This window comes from Mchenga conophoros, linkage group LG10 (genome assembly GCF_057382185.1).
Source record: "Mchenga conophoros isolate Kocher_MC1m ecotype Shallow Benthic linkage group LG10, M_conophoros_male_GT1.1, whole genome shotgun sequence".
NCBI lineage: Eukaryota > Metazoa > Chordata > Actinopteri > Cichliformes > Cichlidae > Mchenga > Mchenga conophoros.
This window is the reverse complement of record NC_140535.1, coordinates 27,546,610-27,567,490: the sequence shown is the minus strand read 5'-3', so window position 1 is coordinate 27,567,490 and position 20,881 is coordinate 27,546,610. Positions and strand designations below refer to the sequence as shown.

At 41.4% G+C, this 20,881-nt stretch overlaps 1 protein-coding gene across 6 annotated transcripts in view; it reads right to left on the bottom strand.

Annotated features, from left to right (window-relative positions):
• nsd1b (nuclear receptor binding SET domain protein 1b) overlaps positions 1–20,881 on the bottom strand; it is a 35,065-nt gene extending 14,184 nt beyond the window's left edge. The window contains exons 1-10 of one of the 6 annotated variants that reach the window (XM_085289645.1): positions 20,783–20,881; positions 20,596–20,688; positions 20,039–20,208; positions 17,830–18,734; positions 13,079–13,223; positions 10,674–10,846; positions 7,480–10,486; positions 5,070–5,182; positions 4,689–4,944; positions 1,107–1,207 (exon numbers count right to left, since the gene is read on the bottom strand). In XM_085289645.1, coding sequence (XP_085145771.1) covers positions 1,107–1,207; positions 4,689–4,944; positions 5,070–5,182; positions 7,480–10,486; positions 10,674–10,846; positions 13,079–13,223; positions 17,830–18,717 — 4,683 coding nt within the window. In that variant the 5' untranslated portion in view covers positions 18,718–18,734; positions 20,039–20,208; positions 20,596–20,688; positions 20,783–20,881. The other 5 variants (XM_085289646.1, XM_085289644.1, XM_085289643.1 and 2 more) reach the window with 5 other exon arrangements.

The window sequence follows — 20,881 nt, the reverse complement described above, 5'->3', positions numbered from 1 at the left end:
ACAGGAAATTTATTTTGAGTGTCTTCATAGTTTTATTTTTGAGATACAGCAATTTTTATATACTGCAGGAAAAACGAAAAAACAATCCTATGATGCAAATTTGCAAAGAAAACAGCAGGTGTATCAAAATAAACTATTTCCAGCAGTGCAATTCGAGTTCTAAGCATCCCAGAAACTATTCAGAAAAGCATAAAGTCAAACATGACTTCTAAAAACACCAGTATAGGCTTTTAAGGCTTACAAGTAAAAAACTACATTTTCCACGAAAATGACGTCACTTCCGATTTCGGGCAGGAAATAGCGTACATGCGATCGTTCGCGCTGACGTCTGTTTCAATGTGGGAAGTGTTACGAACAGCTGATCGGATCGGCAAAGCGTGTTTCTGGAATATTATGTTTTTGTTCCTGCAAGCGCTTTTTATGCAATATTTGCAAAGCTATATGTGGAAGGAAACCGTGACCTAGGACAAGCTGATGGCATAAGATGTAAGTACAACTCCTCCGGTTTCATATGCAAAAAAAATTATTGCGCTAGTTCCGGTTCTACAGGGATTTAAAAATAGGCAAAACGGAGCGTGCCCGCTCCGACCGGCTTTAAAGGGTTAACTGAGCCAAGTTAGTCCCGCAGTTCCTTAGATGATGTTCCAGGTTCTTTTGTGACATCCATGGGGAGTCATTAGTGTCTTGGTAGACCACCTCCGGGAAGGTTCATTACTGTTCCAAGTTTCCTTCATCTGTGGCTCTCACTGTGGTTTGCCAGAGTCCCAAAGCCTCGGAAATATCTCTGTAATCCTTTCCAGACTGACAGATGTCAATCTTTGTCTAATATTAAAATCTGTTTGATGATCTGAAACATTTAAGTATGACAAATGTGCAAATACTTTTTCATGGCACTGTACTACTGATACTATAGGAGGAAACTAAGATTTTCTTTCTAATTATAATTGCTAACTCAGTAAAATCTAATCTGATGTAATGCTTTTATGAAGGTAAATGGATTTTTTTGCGCTAAATAAAATGTACAGCTCTATCTTATAAGCTGGCACATCACAGTACAAATACATTACACCAAACGAATAAATGTACACTCATTAAACATGCTGTACCTTCTTCTTGAGGCCTGTTGATGCCTCGGCCTCCAGGCAGTATTCCAGGATCTTCTGAGTGGGTTTTCTTTTGCGCTTCTTCTCCAGCACAGGAGCGCTTCCTGGAAAAACAAGTGTCACAGCCAGATTAGCATTAACCATCACAAGTTTTCAACACACCCGTAAATCAAAGTTTTATGTGGCTTTAGAAAATTTTTAAGTCCATGTGTGGAAACACTGACAGCCTGCATTAGACTTTGTTTGCTCCGTCACACATTTGTAGGAGCAGTGGATACAAACCAAATAACATAAGTGATGATAAAAACTGACTATTATCAGCCTGCCACAAAACAGAAAGTGACTGGTTCTCTGTGGAATACTCTCAAGGTTTTTCCTACATTAAAAAGCCATTTGCAGCAGCTATGTGTGGCTCAGGAGGTAGGTTAGGTCATCAGTGGTTTATTCCCCTGGTCTGCATGAACCCACATTTCTTCTGACTGTATCTATGTGTGCTCGACAGGAAGTGCTTAAAATACTTGTGTATGTGTAAATATGTGAATAACTAGTGCTTTATTAATAATAACTGATAGTTTACAGTAATGAGATCACTGGCACAAGAATAAAGCTTAATACAATATTTACTCTTCATTTGGTTAAAGCTCCTGTTTAACCAGTCATCTTAAGCTGGTCTCATTTTACAGTGTTACTGACAGTATTTACTTTAAGCACTTAACTTACTGCACGCTGAACTGTAACCTGTTAAAACAAAACACAAACTTCATTCTTACAAATTCTTGGGAATTCCTGTCATGTTCCAGTTCTTGTAGAGCTGGACGATATGAGATTTTTTCATATCACGATATGTTTTTTTCATTTCAGGCGATAACGATATCTATCACGATATAAGCCAAATAACTATATTTGTAAGATTTAAATGTGCCGTTGCTCACAAGTAAAATGTGAAATAATCAGCAGCTTGTTTTTATTTAAATATTTATTTCCCATAATAAGTTCAACAGGGTAGATGTACTCAAGGAACATGAGACTTTTTCAGATAAATAAAGGCAAATATTGCAAACTACACAAAAGGCAGCCGCTAAAGCGTTTAAGTTTCAAAATAGAACAAACGAAACAGACTAAATTGTCAATTCCACTTAGAAACAAAATATTAATTCTAAAAATAAATCTTAGTTTGTTTTACAGAATAACAGACAAAACTGACTAACTTTTGTCAATATCAAATAAACTGAGAACTAAAAGGAAATTCTCAATCTCTCCTTGTTGTATAGCTGAGCTTTTCAAACAGTTTTAACAGTTACTTTAGTCTGACAAAAGCCGAATGACGAATTAGCGCTTCCAGTCAGAGACTGAGGCTACGTCCACACGTACACGGGTATTTTTGAAAACGGAGATTTTCCGTTTTCGTTTTAAAAAATAATCCCGTCCACACATAAAGGCAGAAATGAAGGAAAACGCTGCTATGAACATGCCAAAGCAGCAGGTGGCGCTAGATTCCTAACCGTGCAGAAATGTTGGCCAATCAGAAGTCTAGAAGCCTCGGTGGGAAAAAGTAAACAAAGCTGCGGCATAGAAGCAGAACCGAGTCGTATGTGTGGAGGGACAGTAACTGTGTATATGTAAGCATTTAAACACTGCAGAGAGTAGAATTAACAGTAACAGTATTGTAGAAATTCATTTCACCGAAACAATAACGTGGCGCAGTGTGACGCATGCACCAGTTTATTGTATTTCCAGACTTGCTTTCGGCACAATTTACAGTGCACGCTACTCTGTTTTTTGTCAGACTTGAAATAGCCGAAATACCTTCACACTACGGAACTTCTATGGCTCTTCCGTTCGACAATCTCTCCGGCATTGGAACCATCATCTGTTTTCTCTTCGGTCACGCTCGGTTGATTTTTCTAGTCGGCACACTCATTTCCTCCATTACCCGCTGGCTGCTTCCCAAACAAACACACGTGCGGCTTGGCACTTGTGCTGTACGTAACAAGACGTGACGCTGCGGCTGTGATTGGTTCGGCTCTGCGCTACTTAGTTTGGATTGGCTGACCTTTTTTTTATTTTTTATTTTTTTTATTTTAAGAGGACAAGAGCGGCGAGGTCTATCGCAATAGCTTAATTTCTCTATCGAGTAAAAGTTATATCGCGATACATATCGTTATCGTTCTATCGCCCAGCTCTAAGTTCTTGTATCATTTCTGTTTGCCTTTCTTTAAGTGCAGTTGTGCTTACAGGTTTATTACTGCTTATCAGCGGCATGAATGTCGCGGTAATTTTGGGCTTTGAATTTATTTTTAATTTTCTTTAATCCACACAGGGTCAAATATATAAATACGTCTCCACTAATATTTGTTTAAGTCCACAAATTTTCAACATGGTTGAGGGCGGGACTTTCAGAAGGCTATTCCAGAAGCCTAATGTTAGCCTTCTTTATCCATTTAAAACCAGTTTTTATGTGTGTTTGGGTTTATTGTCCTGTTGGAACACCAAACTGTGTCCAAGTGTGTTCAAGCGTCTAGCTGTTGATGGTGAAGACGAAGTCCTCCTCCTTCATTATTCCATCCACTTTGTGCAATGTACTACAGGCAGCAAAATCGCCCCAGAGCACAATGATACCGCCACCATGCATGCACCAGTTGGTACTGTGTTCTTATGTGGTTTGACAGCTCCACATTTAATCCTCCATACATGCCTCTTGTCTAGAGGCCAAACAGCTCAATCTTTGTCTTTGACCTTTAAACTGTCCTCCAAAAAGCATTTGGCTTGTTCACCTGGGCAACTGCAAATTTCAGTTGAGCTTGAAGGCGTTGATTTTGGAGCACGGTCTTCTTTCTTGATCGGCATCCTCTCACTCCGTGTCGATGTAAAACTGGCTTCACTGTGAACAGCGACACTGGTGTTCCACCAGTTGCCAGTTCACAGCAGCCTTGAGCCTTTGATGGTTCCTAGGTTGTTCCTGAACGTCCTAACCAACTTCCTCTCATCTGAGGCTGACAGTTTGACAAGGTCTAGCAGAAGATCCAAAGTGGTGACTTAACCAAATAAGGTGTACTTATGTACAATTGTTTGAACTGATGATGGAATCTGCAGTTGTTTTGAAAGGACTCCAATAGATCTCCACAGCTTCTATAAATCTACAATTATCCTTCTTACAGCTTCACTGAGTTCCTAGGACTTTTCTGTCTGATGTCAAACATTTATTTTTATGCTGGCAAATAGAAACTACCATTTGAAGGCAATCATGACCACTAATGAGAAGTTTAAAAGCCTTGCCCTTATCAAGTGAAAGAACCTTTTAACTTGTAGAACCTTCAGCAGCACTTATTAAAAGAGTTCATGTATAAGTTGACCCTGTGTGAAAGGTATGAGTACTGAAATGGCAGAGGAGCACGTCGATACCCGTGCCTATGGCCACAACGCTGTCTACAACACATTTGCATATTTCTGGTCATGGTTCAGGCTTCTTAGCGCCAATGCAGGAAAATCTTAAAGTTAACCGTATAATATTTCAACCACAGTCTACACAGAGACTTGACCTGAACTTGTGTCCTCAGAAAGAAAAGCACACAAACATAGTCCTACCATTGTCTTTGACGATGCTTTCTGGTAGCGAAGGTTCTGCTTCAGGAGGAGGGGTTAACGTGTCGATGGAAAGAACAGGTGCATCTTGTGAAGGTGTGTTTTCAGTGCAGGGAATTTGTAGGTCAGAGGGCGTCGTTGCACAGATTTCCTCAGGGGGTGGTGTCTGTATTTCGGGAAGTAAGTTCAAGGATGGCTGGACTTGCATGCTCTTGTCACACTCCGAGGGTTCAGATATGGAGGTAATGGGTTGAGAGGCCTGAGAGAGCAGATTGCATGAGTTGTGTGAAGCAGTATAAAGTTACACTGGCTGGTTAATACTAAACTGTTATGCTCATATAATAATGTGTACTTACAAAAGAGCTTACTTTGTGTGATTTTTACCTTTCCAATCAACTGGAGAGGCTTTCTCGTTTTCTTCCTCACGGAGAAAATCTGGTCGTACTCTTCAGTCCATTCAAGCATCCTCTTGCTTGGTTTTCTTATTCGTTTATGTGCTAAGGGGACAAATTTTATTTTATTTTTAAAAAGATTATAGATATACATTTATTTTTGACCTATTTAGCCCTTTGACAGCATCAGTATTTGTTAGTGCTGTCAGCGTTAATGTCGTTAACGGATCACCTCGTGTGTGTGGCTGGACTGCGCTAACACGTTAACGAGCTAACCGCGCTAATGCATTGACGCCGTGCAGCCCCACGCACGGGGCGATTCGCGCTAACTCACTAACGGAGATTTGCCGTGTTAATGCGGTTATGGCGTCAACGTCATTTTAACGACATTAACACTGAGAGCACTAGTATTTGTACAACTGGTAGACTAACTATGTTAGTAGTCTACCCATTACATGAGCAGAAACAGACTGCTATTTTTTTTTTTAAATTCCTCAATGGCAAGTCAGAATTCAGAACTGAACATAACAGTTTAAAGTACTGTTACTTTTATACCTGCAGTTTAATGTGCACACAGATTTACACCTGTGGTTAAAGGATTTACTATTCAGAAACACAGATTTTTCATTTCATACACATTATTGTATAAACTAGGGTTGGGGAAAAATAAAACAACAGATGCAGAAAAGCATCACGATATTTTGCGTGATGATAGTGTACCATTACAGGGACACAAAAGAGGCGTAAGTATTTTCAAATACTTCACTCTTCAGTGAAGTATTTGAAAATCCCCTATGTGTAAATGGAGTTAACAAAAGCTAGGGGGGCAAGGCACTACAGCAGGGAGGGCAGTTGCCCTCCCTTGTCTCCCCCTCTGTAGACTCGCCCCTGCTGGGAATACTACGAACAAGAGGGCTCATCACATGCAGATAATGTTAGCCGACCAAACTTGTGAATTGGCTCAACCTAAAAAAAAAAATCAACCAAGACTCAGCTTGACAAAACAACCCCCTAATTCAGTGAAAGTTAATGGCTCAGTTGTGCAAGTAAAAATAGGACAGCATGTATCCATGTATCATAACAAATAACCAAATAAATAAGATTATCATCTCCAGCTGCCTGATAATTGTACTGATTTTTTTTTAATTGAAATTTTTTCATATTCTGTGACTAATTGCAACTAGTGGCGACTAAATGGTTGTCCCAGCGTTAAGGCTGTTGCACACCAATGGCCACTTCTAATCACAAGGCGATTGCACAGGTTGCCCGATGGGAGGCAACTTTTCTGCAAACAGTCACAATCCAATTTGGACTGACTCACCACCTACTTTATAAAAGCAGACACATTGCCAACATGTTGCCATCAGTCTGAAGGAGTCTTTCCCAATCAGCACAACTTGAGGGGACTCAAATGAACTGGATGTATTCTGATTATTGCTGAGAACAAATGTAATAAACAGAAATTCCTACCTATGTAGTCAGTGACAGATGTGTGATTTATCACAATTAATTGTTGTATTATCAGAAACCGTCTGCATGTAATTGCCTCACACACTGATATCAGTCTGACTCTGTCTCATGGCAACATTTATGGCAGGTTTTAGTTACAGTGTTGTTTTACTTGACGTAATCGTATTGTATAAAACTGATACTGGCCACGTTTAGCAATTTGCAGTTGAAAATGGCTGAAGTATTTATTTTTTAAGGAGGTATTTGCCAGAGTGCTTAATATTTAATCTAAACAGAATGAGGTACTTCTGTAATTGAGTAATCAAAGGGTAACGAGTACACACGGTTATGAAGCTAATCCGATCGACACAACCTTTACAACAACAACCCCCACAAACAAACAAAAAAAAACAGCAAAGACATGACAAACATCATCTATATTTTGGTTATTTGCATTGAGGATTTTAGTGATTAGCCGGTTTATCTGTACTGGCATTTATAACAACGAATAAAACAAAATTCTAAAAAATAAACAAGAGATGGAGAAATGGCCTCTAAACATGGTGTGACTGTCATTAATTGTCATTAATCAAAATTAACGCTGATGATGTAGCCTTCAACTGGCTGAAATTATCCTTATGTTTCTGCTACTAAGCCAAGATGGCAACCACTGAGGGAGAGAAGAGTTCAGGGTTTTACTCTTAACCTTTTGACCATTCTGCTTGTTCTAGCAGTTTATGTAAACACACTAATATGAATGCATTTATACACTTGAAAAAGCCGGTGCTAGTGTGGGAGCACTTGAGACACACAAAAACCTCTTTAAAAACAATTGCTTTTAGCTCTCCCTTGCCTCCCTGGCTTCTATTCAGTTTTTCTCATTATCTTTCTTCTACATTACACCCATCAGCTTAGTCTCTCCGTGGGGGGCCGCTACACTAAATTCTCCTTACCTGTCGGATCCTTGTCACCTTCTCCAGTGTTGTGCGTCAAGCTCGCCTTCTTCTTAGTGCAGTCCACAAGCCCATTAGGCTTTTCCAAAGACAGTGCAATGTCACGACCCTTCTGCTCCAAAGGCACCATGATCTGTAGATTCTCCTTTACTCTGCTCCAACTGTCCTCCTCGGTCACCACAACTGCTCCTTCACCACCTCCAGGCTGCTCCCATATGCCCGGCATTTTTGATGAGCAATCCTCTGTTGATGAAGAGTCCTTTGCTGGCATGGACGACATTCCTGACTCAAGTCCTGGGAAACCAGGCCCAGACCTGGCGCGACGACAAGGCACTTTGCGATTGGCTTTCTTTTTCCACCTGGATGAGCTACCCCGTCTGTTGTAGGGCCTCTTGGACATCTGATACGGACCTTCCTCATTATGTGCGACTATGGTTTTATCTGGACTTGAGTTTGAGATGCTATGAACAAAATCTAATTGTTGATCTTGTCCTGCAGGCGTAGCCTCCCCTGGCATCACTAAAGGCTCTTCCTTAACATGTGCACTTGGTGGCCCAATCTCCAGTTCTAAGGGCGCACCGTCTCGCTCTCTAGTGTCATGCAAGTCCTTCAGCATCATAAGGAAGGTGCTAAACTTGTAGTTGGTGTCCGGCTTGAAAGAAACTGGTTTACCATTGCTTTCATTTGTCAGGGACTGAAAAGAGACCTCTTCAACATTTTTAAAGGCATTTATAAAAGCAAATGACGAAGACGGTGAATGCGATAACCATGCATCTGAGGAGCAATCCTCCTTCTTTGCCTTTGCTTTAGAAGTAAGAGGTATAAAGTCCATCGGTGGAGTTGAGGGAATTGAGAGGTCTTCATCTTCACTCTTAACATCTGTGTCATAGTCATTGGAATCAGAAAAAATCAAATGGGGGCTGCTACAACTGGAAAAACTGTCAGGCGCATACTCAACACTGTCATTAGAATGTGATTTTGGAGATTTTTTACTAGTGCAAAAGTCCGATTTGGCCTTGGGACTGCAGCTCAGGTCCTCAGATTTTCTAAAATTATTCAAGGGTTGTTTCTGTTCAGCCTCCTTTTTGACTTTTTCACGCTTTTTTTCCTCAGCCTCTTGCATGGCCTTCAGCGCTCTAGTCATCAGCCGACTGCTGGCCGGGAGGTGGGCAGGCTGCTCTTGCATGACTTTATTCACTTCATCTAGGCCACGCTTTAATTTATAGGCCACTTTCTTGGTTTTCTCAGAGGAAGGACGTCCTGGAAAATAAGCTCTTCTACATGCTAACCTTGCACGCTGGTGAGAAGGTGGAACGGTCGTTCTATGTGATGTGACAGATGTGGTTGCTTGGTCTGGTCTGACCAGTTGTTCAGAAGACTTGCTTGTTACATTAGAGTCGGGTGTCTTTTTACCTTCAAACTGATCTGACTGGTTCGAGGATGAGTAACTCACAGTACTCAGACTTCCATTTGAAACTGGTATTCCCTCTGTTTCTGGGCTACCAAACTCCTCAGTGGAAACATTTGAGGTCATGATATTCTCATGTGATGATTCTGATGAGAAATTAACCATACTTGACTTGCCGCGTGCTTTTAATTTCTTAACTGAGACTTTTATTTTGGAGGCGACTACCTCGTCTTTTGAGGCTCTTCCCTGACCATCCATCCAGTTTGATTGTTTGGATGACAATGTAGTCATGTTAGTATCCGATCTTCTCTCTTTCTTTGTGCTTCCAGGTTGGTCTTTGGAATGAATAGTTGTATTGGAGTTTGAGATCTTCTTATCTTTTATGTCCTTGCGTATTAATTTGACAAAGGGTAGCCTACATTTAGAGACCAGACTCGTTTGAGTTTCTAGCCACCCTAATGGGTCCGTAGTTTTATCTTGTAAACAGGATGCTGAAGCATTTTTGCTCTCTTTTTCCTCCTCAGCAATGTTTTCAGTTGTATAATGTTTTTTAGTAGATGTCGCATCAGAATGTTCAGTTTGACTGACAATCTTTGCACTCTCTGAAAACCTGGATAGATCACTCAAATTATCTTTCACGGTGGCCTCTAAGGACTTCTTAATGTCTGAAAGACTTAACTGGCCACATGTGCCACTGATGGTATCCACTGAACTGGCAAATGACTTTCTACCCTTTGAACAACCACTATCCTCAGAGTCTAGAGACTTCTGCTCACCCACACCACCAGCTGTACCAAAGTGCCCATTAGCAGCAACAGTGTTTTTACACTTTAGATTTCCTGACTGTTCAGGAGGCAGATTCGTTTCAGTGGTCTTCTGCTTGTCCGACAATCCTGACTGCTCGTTGGCGGCGGCACTGACAGAGGAGGAGGCACAAGAAGCTGGTGTCTTTTTACTAATAACAGATGAGCTCTTTTTCTTACAGGGGACCTTACTGAAGAGACTGCGGTCTGGCATTGGACTGGTTGTTTTAGGTCGCCTGTCTTTGCTCGATTTGCTAAACCAAAGACCACTTTGAATCTCAGGCTGCTTCTTTACCTCTTTGACAACCACAACAGACGGCTGAGTTGGAACTAGCTTAGGCTGACGTTCAAGTGCTTTAGGACACAAAATTTTAGGGACTGACTCAAGGTCAGAGTACGGGCACTCCTCACTGTCTCTATCCGATTTGTCAGGACTATTATTCAATGTCTTTTTAGAGTGTTTACTTTTTGTATCCTTTGATGCTTCATTCTGTTTCTTCTTTCCAGAAGATTTCTTTAAAGTGCTTGGCTTTGTTGGAGTTGTAACAGGGGGTGTAATTACTGGGGATGGAATGGATCCATTGGTTATGTGTGACGTCTCAGTATGGGTGGAGACAGATGAAGTGACAGGAAGAAAGTTTTGATGGGTCTTATTCTCTCTTTCCAGTGGGGAAGCATCATGGAAGCTATCAGCTATGGACAAAGACATGGAAGACGCCATTTTGGGTCTCTCAGGAAGAATGGATTCAGCTTCTGCCACACTGGACTTCCAGGATTCCTTAAACCGCTTAGCAATCTAGAGAAAGATAAGCAAAGACTCCTCAATCTTTGCGCATATTTCAGCTTACAGAAATAACCTGTTTGGCCTTAGCAAGTCTTTTATTTCTGGACGTGCAAGCTTTCCTTTGTTATCTACCAGGAAGGTTCTTTTTTTAACTCAAGGCATGCAAGTGTTGTCCTGCTATTAATAAAATGGTATTTACGGTGTATTTGCTGTTCTGCTCCCTTTGTTTCCCCCTCCGCCGTAGTAGGAGGAGCTGTTCAAATTCAAAGCCTCCATGGAAAGTATGAGTTGATTTTTCCTCCACCCAAACCAGCTCCTGGGGCTCCCCAAACGTCCTGACATGGTAGAGCCGACAGGGCCGGTCGCTAGGCTCTGAGACAACAACAAAAATTACTCTCAGTCCAGTCAGATCAGTGCATCACCTGAAGAAAAGGGAACTTGAAAATATAAGAAGACAGCAGTCTTAACAACCCATAACTGATGGAAATACATGATGTCTTTATGTCAGAACTATGAGCATGACATATTGCTAAATGACCACAATGCTATCAACTGAAAAAAAATGGCTCTATATGGAACTTCTTCTTTGTGGGAAAGGAAAGTACCATATATGCTGCAGATTATGGAGGTACTGTAAAATTAAAAGAAAATGTGCAACAGGCGCAGCAGGAGGCCCGCTGTGACTTTAGAATCATAAAAACACTCCAAGAACCATTAAAAAAAATTCAATAATCATGCTTTTTTTCTTTGTTTTTTTTGTTTTTATTCCCTTAAGACATAGGACACCTACATAGGTTTTTAATTTATATCTTTAATGTTAGGCACATTATGTTTACGTGAAATGAAACGCGCCAAATAAATAAAAAAAACTCATTGTAATTTGCTATAAATGAGCAATTTGAAATGTTATTGTTACTGTTTGTGAATAACAATTCTTTGTATACAAAGACTAATGTGCGGCTAACACATAGCCAACATAATCATTTAGGTTCTCAATATATGACAGCTTTTAAGAAAGCTGCATACAATCATAGTTCATCATTGATAAAATGGTGAAAGGTGAAGAAAAACTAGCCAATGATAACATAGTGTAGAAAAGGACTGTCATCCGTCACTTAAGATAACATTTGGCAGCAGGATCCATATGAGCGTCCCAAAAGTGAGAGCATGCACTTGGCACAATGATAGCTTCTTTAATTATTTGTAAACCAATTATTCCAGACACAGAATTACAGTAAGGGACAGTAAGGACATAACAGAATAAGACAATATCCCTAAACCCTCAGGCAGTCATCACTCGATACATAGTCGCATAGCCCTCGAATTCATTCCTGAACTTTATAATGTCAGATATCTTTATTTTACTGTAAGTAAACACAGCAGTTGCTTTTATTCACCAATTATTATTGCCGCTTGAATGCCTCTGATATGGAAACGGGTAGCCTAGTAACTCTGAAAACACATTTTATGAAACTGTACAGAACTACACACATACATACAATTGTCTTTTCATGTCAGAGAGCATGAATTTGAGAGTAATCTTTTAAGTGTACTTCATGTGAAAAACACATATTTTGTCCAGAGAAAGCAGGAAGGCATCATCCTGGCATCACATAAGGAGATAATGTTCTGTGTACATCCATCAATTTTCTTCCACTTCACCAATTCAGGGTCGTGGCTGTAGCTGCAGCCTAACCCGCTTGTCACTAGGAAAGAGTCGGGATATACCCTGGACAGGCTGCCAGTTTGTTATAGGACTAATGGCCAATTTATGCTCACCACATTGGTCACTTTGAACAGTAACGTCAGCATATCTCCAACCCATTTACATCACCACTTGTTACAGTTTACTCCCGAACGATAAGTGTCGCCACTCAGCCAAAATCCCCACATCAGTGCTGGTTTATGAGGAGAAGTCACGACATTTTCCCCCCTTTTCATCTCTATTTAATCTGGGAACGTCTGAGCTCCTGCACTGATATCTGATTCAAGTGGCAGTAATAACAGACATGACAGCAGCGGCGCCAGTTGATGTGACGTCACTTTTGTCGTCATTGTGAGAACGGCGGGCATAAACAGGCCATATAACAGAGAGACAATCATTCACAGTCACATTCACCAGTTAACCTACCGTGTATGACTGGGGAACCTAGCTAAACTGTGTTTAGAAACCATTAAAACATAAACCAGTATAATTGTTCTGTAAAGAACACCACCTGCAGATTTGGGCTTTCACTATTTATTAAGGGTATTATTGTTCAGGCTTTACAGAAGTGGCAAAGTTTTCTCCTGAAGCACATAGTTGCAGTGTAGCCAAATTACCACACCTCATAATTTTCTCCCAAAATCCCCACACTCACTGCAACCTGTACTTTAAGTTGGCAACCCCAGTATAAGAAGTTAAAATAATCAAATATATCTCAAACAGCCTCAACGTCAGGCTGTGTATGTGCTGTTAATCACCGTTAATTGACTCACGGATTCATTCTGTAACCACCAGCTGAAGTTAAGAGACCAAACCATTGCACAGAACAATTAAAAGCTACTCATTTACCAAGCACCGGCTTGGGTTATCACAGTAAGTCAACAATGTTCCAGGCCCACCTTTCGCTCTGTGATAGACTCCTTGTACGGGGTCAACAATCACCTCGCAGGGCCACCATGGTCTCCGGCTGAACTTTGCCCAAACGACTTCACCCTCAACAAACTTCACAGGTGGCAAAGACTTTTTCTTGAGGCTGCTCTGAGGCTGACAACAGAAAAATGAAGAGGGAAATATAAGTAAAAGAATTATTTTCACTTAACAGAACAGTACAGAAGATATAACAGACAAGAGCAAAGATAAAATATGACCTTGTGTAAGTGTACAAATATTTCACACAAACAGATATGAAAAGGATTTACTATCATTTTATATTTTAACCAAAAGTTTCAGTTTCACGGCCTCCAAAAACCTTTTCTGTGGTCTAATTTTAACTTGTCATCATGCCCAGTTCAAACCGTGACACAAACCTCAGCATGGAAACACCAAAACCCAGTACCAATTGTAGCTGCTGGATTGTTTGTGTAAATGTAACCAGGCTGAACTTGGAGATACATGAGCAGGCCTGAATTATGACTGGCATGTAGCAGGCCTGACCAGAGGGCTGACATTGGGAGCTGCTATGATTTAACCCTGTGTAAAAATAAAGGGTCATTGCATCTCAAGTCATCAATTTTTTTGAATTTTTTCTGCTTAATCAGCTCTGATTTTTCTTGAAAATGTCACAGTTTGAAATTTAGACATAATTTAGCTTATATAAAACATGTATTTTTTATAAATAGATATAATTTTTTTACAATCTGAGTCCACGTTTGAACATGAATATATAAGAAATTATTAAAGATTAAAGCCTGAAATGTTCACTGCCCTTCTCTTATCACAAAATTAAATCAGTATCTGCAGTTTGGGACAGGTGCACTAAAAAAGCTCTCAGTATAAGCTAGTTGAAATAAAAAGAAAGTAAAAAAAAAAAAAAAAATGAAGGACTTCTGCAAAGTCCCATATTTGAAAACACACTAACTTCACTTTGCAAAAGACAATTTCTGCATTGTATATAGTTACATTTCACAATAATGCAAAACATAATGTAGAATACTATTTAACATGATTTTCTTTATCACAAAAATTAAACAAAATGCTATTATCATTCAACCTTTTATGCTGGATTGAGCAAATATCACAAGTTGTACCACAAAATTAAAAACATGAGCATATTTCTCATTTTTTAGACCTACGGATGAGTCTAATGATTCAGGTTAAGCCTAAAATATACCGAGAGGCATTCAAAATGCAACAAGCACCAATGCAAATCTTTTTATAAATAAAAATAACCACAACAAAATAATTCGGGGTAATAAAAATGAGATTAGTGCCTCATTTCACGTGAGTGTCTTGCAAGGCCAAGACGCCGTGTCCACATTGCATGATCAGTAGTCCGATACAAGCCTAACACTTTAATGCTACGACTGCTACGGGAGACTGCAAGACCTGTAATATAACTATATTAAATTTTACGTTTCTGCTTCCATCTACTGATTTTTGTTTTTCTGATACAACTTTTCATATCTTACTCAATTCAAAATGAGTGTTGAATGAAAAAGTTATTTTCTTCATTTCTGTGACCAAGAATTTCACTTTAAAAAGTATTCTACGCATTTTATTTTGGATTATTGTGAAATAAAATGATATAGCATTCAGAAATTGTCACTAGTTGTATTTTGCAATGTTTGCAAAGTTGTTTTTTTATTAGTCTGTGCTCACATATGAGACTTTATAGGATGTATGGCTATAAAGTCTCATAAAGCTTTATGGGCTCCAGAGAGAGCTGTGTGACCAGAAAAGCTGTTAGCACTGGAAACAAGCTCACTTAAGGTGTCAATCTAAAAGCCTGGGTGTTAGTTCTCAACCTTTTTCTGGCATGACATACTTTAGACTAAGAGAGAAAAACAAAAAACAAAAAAATCACTGAAAATGAAAAAGAATCGAATTTCTTGTCATATTTCCCTCCCCTGGTCATCCCCATCCATCCGGCCGTGGCGCTACACCTCACAGTGTGAGAATCACTGCAGCGGGTGATAGTAGGAACAGCAAATGCAGATTTTACGCTATAGATCACAGATTTCTTGGCCAGCAAAAACAAACTACTGGCATTTGAATAAAGCTGACAGGCAGCCTGTCTTTTGCCATCATTCTGCAGTCCAACTGTGACCTGATTTTAAGCTGCATGCAGCATGAGTTTGAACAACAGGGAATAGTGAAAGTAATACTTGGTTACCTGGTGGAGATAACCAACCACACTGTGGTCATTGTGGCTGTTCTTGTTTTATTACTCCCTGCAATATTTCAAAACAAATCCATCCATTTTCTGCAAGTTATCTGGGACATCAGTATGAGCTGAGATGCTCAGCCCTCTCTGTGCCCAGCCACAGTCTCCAACCAGGGTGACACAGAGATGTTCCCAGACCAGCCAAGAGATGTAATCTCTGTGTCCTGGGCCTGCCTTGAGGCTTCCTCCCATTAGGACATGACTGGAACGCCTCACCTAGAAGGTGTCCAGAAGGGATCCTCGTCAGCTACCCAAGCCACTGCTGCAGATTGTTGGCTCTTCTCCTAAATGACTGAACTCCCTACCCTATCTTTAAGGTTAAGCCCAGACATTGTTTGGAGGAAACTCATTCCCATCACTTGAATCCGGGATCTCAGCCTTCCGGTCATTACCCTGACCTGTTGGGCGTAAATAAGGGTAGGAACGACAACTGACCAGTAAATGAACAGCATTGCTTTCACACTCAGCTCTCTCTTCACCACCGCAGATGGATATGGCATCTCAATTTCAAAATACTCCAATGTTTCTTCTGAAATGCAGAAAGTGACCACTTTAAAAGCTCAACTCATTGACATCATGTGTTTTTTAACCGTTAAATGCTTTTAATTTGAAGCTGAAGGATTTGGCTTGGCTTAAATTAGCATGAACTCAATATGGCATTTTTTGTTTATTTGTTTTTGTTGACACCTAGTTCACATCGCTGCAAATATATAAAATATGGGAATAGCTTCAGAGGCTCAATAACCACTGCTACTTAAATGAAAACCCCTAAGATTGTCACTTTACTAAAAGGTTAAGATACCATAACTACAACTAGCCAAATATTTTATTAGTTAAATAACCATCCAACATGTCTGACACAGTTTCACAGGGGTAAAGCCAGGACATGAGAGCTAAGCCTACTGATAACAGCTAGCCCAGCTCTGTCCAAAGTAGCCTTTTAATCCTTTTACCAGCACTTCTAAAGGTAACAACACATGATGTACTATATAATTTATTTAATTCAAATACCTCCTTTGAGTTGAGGAAAACTCTTTAAACTACAGGAAACTAAACTGAATTTTTCACGAACACGGCTTTCCTGTGAGGCTGCCATCAATGTCCCATCATGTCTACAAACAAAAAGCTTTTATGGGTTTTTAAGACATTCTGATAGGTCACTGTAGGAATTAAATAACATTTTATTTATAAAGCACCAAATGACAACAATAGCTGTTTTCGTGGTGCTTTATACTCTAAAGGTAAAGATGCTAGAATAACAGAGAGAAAACACCAAAAGTCAGACAACCCCCTATCAGCAGGCACTTGGCGACAGTGGGAAGAAAAAACTCCCTTATAGCAGGAAGGAACCTCCTTGAATGACGCCTGCATTTCATTTAGATGCTTCAGTTTCAGGGTCCAGATGCTGGTTGATGGTCAGACGGTGCCTTCAAATGGATTTTGTGGTCATGCTTTTGAACTTGTGCATGTGAAAGGATGGTATGGACTTTGTTTGTATCCTACTTTAAATATACTGTACTGAGTGAAAACATCCGCTGTGTTGTATTTATATCGATTGTTATGTGAGCCTATCGGTGTCCTAAAGAAGGCAGCCCACAGAGGCTTTCCATCATAAAAACATGTAAAACAGTGCAAACAGTAAAGTTAATATTAATATGAATATGAAATTTGACATTTTGTCATAGATTTTAGGATAACTGGTACCTACAGTCAATCGTGTGCTTTATAGGATGGTTATAATGGTACCGGGGATTTAGTGGGTTAACTGTGGACTATTTATTCAGTGTTTGTTTAGCACTTTGGAAATATGCATCGTAGAAGTATGTAAAATTCACACTGATACTGATGAGTACAACTGGACTGCTGAGATGGTAAAGGCAACTTCTTAGAAAGGTTCTGCAGTTTTAAGGAGTATTTTAAAATCGGATTTGTAAAAGAACTGTCACTTTTTACTATAAATCGCAACAAAAACTAAGTAAGAGCTTTTGAGTAATTTGCCTCCATAGCCTTTGTTGTGTGTCCTCTGCTACAGCTCAAACTGCAGGCCCTGTAGCTAAGCATGCCGTCAGTAAGCCATCGGCACCGCTGGCATCATATTTCACCCTCCACGCCCTCCCTTCAGTTCTGCCCTCAGCTTGAACACCTATGGCGGAGGTGAAAATTATCCTTTGCTGCTTTTTAAAAACAGACAGCTGCGGTTTGTTAAAGGCAGGGCAACAGCCGTGGAGCTGTGCGTTTGTCTGCATCAGGCCAGCATTTAAAATAACCAGTGATTTGTTATGACAGGTTACAAGCAGTGAGCCACTGCATGTCATGGTCAAGGTTTGTGTGTGGAAAAAGTTTTGTAATCCAGCTCCGGAGAAAGTATTTCCCAGCCAGGTGAATGCCAGCAATCCTTTGGCTAGACCCAAAAGCCGTTGCTACTTCTAAAAACCTCTGAACTGCTGCTGTTTCATGACGAGATAACTTAGAAGGGGAAAAACTTGCCATTGAATGCCTTGAGGGGCTATCCTCAAATAGCAGTAACTCGGTGTCGCTGTCCCACTCGTCCTCTGAGCCATCCCAGTATCTCCTGCGCTGACCGGAAGACTGGGAGCGGGTGACGACTTTGGCTGTCGTCAGAGAAGAGTCTTTGGAGTGCAAGTTTACGTCTCCGGAGGCGGACTGAAGTACATTCCCCACCTTCTCCCGTTTCTCCTGAATGCCACTGAGAGGTGGCACGGTCCTCCGCTCCATGTCATTGTCGTCATCCTCAAACAAAGAGGATTCAAAGTGGAGTAAGTTGTTCGCAAAGGGACTGTTACTGTCGAGGGAGAAGGCCGGACTGGGTGGGCCGGAGAAACAGTTTTCTGTCTTTTTCTCCGAAGTGACAGAATCAGTATAATTAGGCGCCGGTGTGTCTCTACTTCCCGTCTGGACCTCAGGTTGTTTCTTTTTGGAAGCAATGTTAACAACGGTTGCCTCTCGGCTTGTAACCTGGGTTCCAGAGTGATCCCTGCCAGTGCAATCAGCCCAGGAGTCCCTCTCCATATTCTCCCTATTCTTCTTATGTGTCCCCCACTCCCATCCCCTCTCTGGCTCCCGCAGCGGCAAGACCAGGTCAGGCTGGCTCACCATGGTGGTGAGATGCTGGAGCCTCCTGAGAGGACTGTACGAAGATGAGGAGGAGGATGAGGAGGAGTGGTCCCTTTGCGTCGTGAACCCATAGATAGAGGAAGCATGTTTGAGTGAGGAGGTGCCTCCTGACATGGTTAGCCCAAGCCTGTGATCCTGGCGTCTGGAGGGGCAGGAGAGGACGGTGAGGTCACACCCAGGGGTCAAAGGGCAGCTGGTCTGATGACTCTCCCTTCCTGGGCCTGTGTAAGGCCCACTCATGCTGGCATGACTCCTCCCTGAAACATGAAGACAAAATAATCAATGAAGGGCCTTCTTTCATTAAATGGAAAACCAAAACATAAAGACTTTGGGAGATGCCTTGTACATTAAAATCCATTCTGATTCTTCAAGGCTGTTATTTTCTTTGATTTATTTGTGACATTTTTTAAAATTTTGTTTCGGCACATCTTTCAGTCACTTAAACGTCTTAAGAGCTTATCTGAAGTTATCCCAAGCAGTAATGAGTAATGAGATATTTGAAAAAAAAAAGTGGCAGAGAAAGGGCACAGCTCACAGAGGCGAGATCCGCAAAAGACAACACAGCCTGCCTTCCCGTGGTGTCAAAATTTGGGAAAAAAAAAACAAAAAAAAAACGTAAACAGACTCACTGACGACGGGAAGGTCGAAATAATAACGTGTCATTGTAAGAGGGGATTCTGCGCAAACACCGCCGTCGAGCTGCAAAATCCTTTTAGGAATGTTATCGCGATATGATGAAAATGACATCAAGCGCGATAAGGTCAGCCTGTAAACTCGCACGCATGGCTACAGTATCAATAAACCCGGTGACATTATCACATCCCGTCGTGTTGGGGGGAAAAATAATTAATAAAAAAGAAAATCAAGCCCGCGTTCACGCGCCGGCGCTGAAAACGCGAATTAAAATGGACCCGTTCGTGCGCGTGCCCAAAAGGCGTGTGCGCGTTTGCATCTACATATATCTGTGTGTTTTTGTATGTCTGTGTGCAGCTGCATGAGTGTGTGTGTGTGTGTCGTGTCGTTCGCTGCTCTCCAGTGGCTCAGTGAATGCACGAGAGACAAGACACATACATACATAACATGCGAAGACCACGACACACACAACAAGTTCACGAACACACACACTCACACACACACACTTCCACGGGCTTCCCTCCGACAGATGCAGGCTATGTGCATCAAACAGCAAAATCACGCAGAAAACGCCACATGACACGGGATGTGTCGCGAGAATCTTACCATTCCACTGTCGGCCAGCGCAAAAATGACCCCCGCCCCGCTCATTTTGGCGTTTAAATGTGTCAATTTCCAATTTTTTGAAAGCGGATGAGGAGAGTCCCAGCGGCAATACTACTAGGCCTGGATCCTGTGAAACGTACTCACTCTCTACCCCCCCTCCACAGCCTCCCTCCACCTCCTCCTCCTCCCTCCTCCTCCTCTCAACATGCGCTAAAAAGCCTGGTCCAGCGGCCCCCGGAATAGAAATTCAGGCGTGTTGTGCTCCTCCAGCGACACTCCCCCTTTGCTTTGTTATAACTACAACTTTATAATCCCCCCTCACCTCCTCAGTCTATGGATGTTTGCTCTGTTGCATGGTTATTTCCTGCCCGCAGACTCTGCCTTGCCCCTTGAAAGTCAGTATCTCTACTGTGCGCACTGCCAGTCGTCACCACTGCCTCCCTCCCCAGCCGGTCCAAAGCATGGAGCACAGAAGGGGGCCGTAAATTTCTCCTTAATAAAAAAGATATATAAAAAGACACAAAGAGAGGAGAAAAATCTGAGCTGTCAGCCATCAAAAAACCCCATAACAAAACAAAACAAAAAAATGCACCGGACGACCACGCGACACCTTCAGAAAAAATCGCCCCGCCCCTCTTCTTAATTACAAGCATCAATTATTAACCCAAAGCGGGCTGCCTTCATCAATGACATGCCATATGCCAAACTTGTGCCAACAACTGACATCTTCTTCATCACCACCACCACCACCACAACCCCCGCATGTGAGGGCAAGCTCACATGCTCCTGGAGATAAGACGAGTAGTAATAAAAATAAATAAATCAACAAAAATGTCCACCACCACGTCTGAGAGGCTGTGAAATGGTGCAGCAGTCTACCCGGAAAAACAGAAGGGTTTCCTTTCCTGAGACGAGTTGCTGTGTAGTCTCTCTGGCTGCACACCCGGTCCCTTCAAAATGGAGTCCTCCAGCCTGAGAGGAGGGAAAAAAAACAGGCCACAAAGTGTTAATATATGTTCGATATAAAGTTCACCCAGTCACGGAGAAACTGAACCACAAAGCGCACCTCTGCCGTGCTCTGATGGGGTTTCTGCAGGCTGCTTTGGGTCTTGTCACGGCAGTAACATTTTCTGTAACATGTTGTGCCTCCCAAAGTCACTGTCTT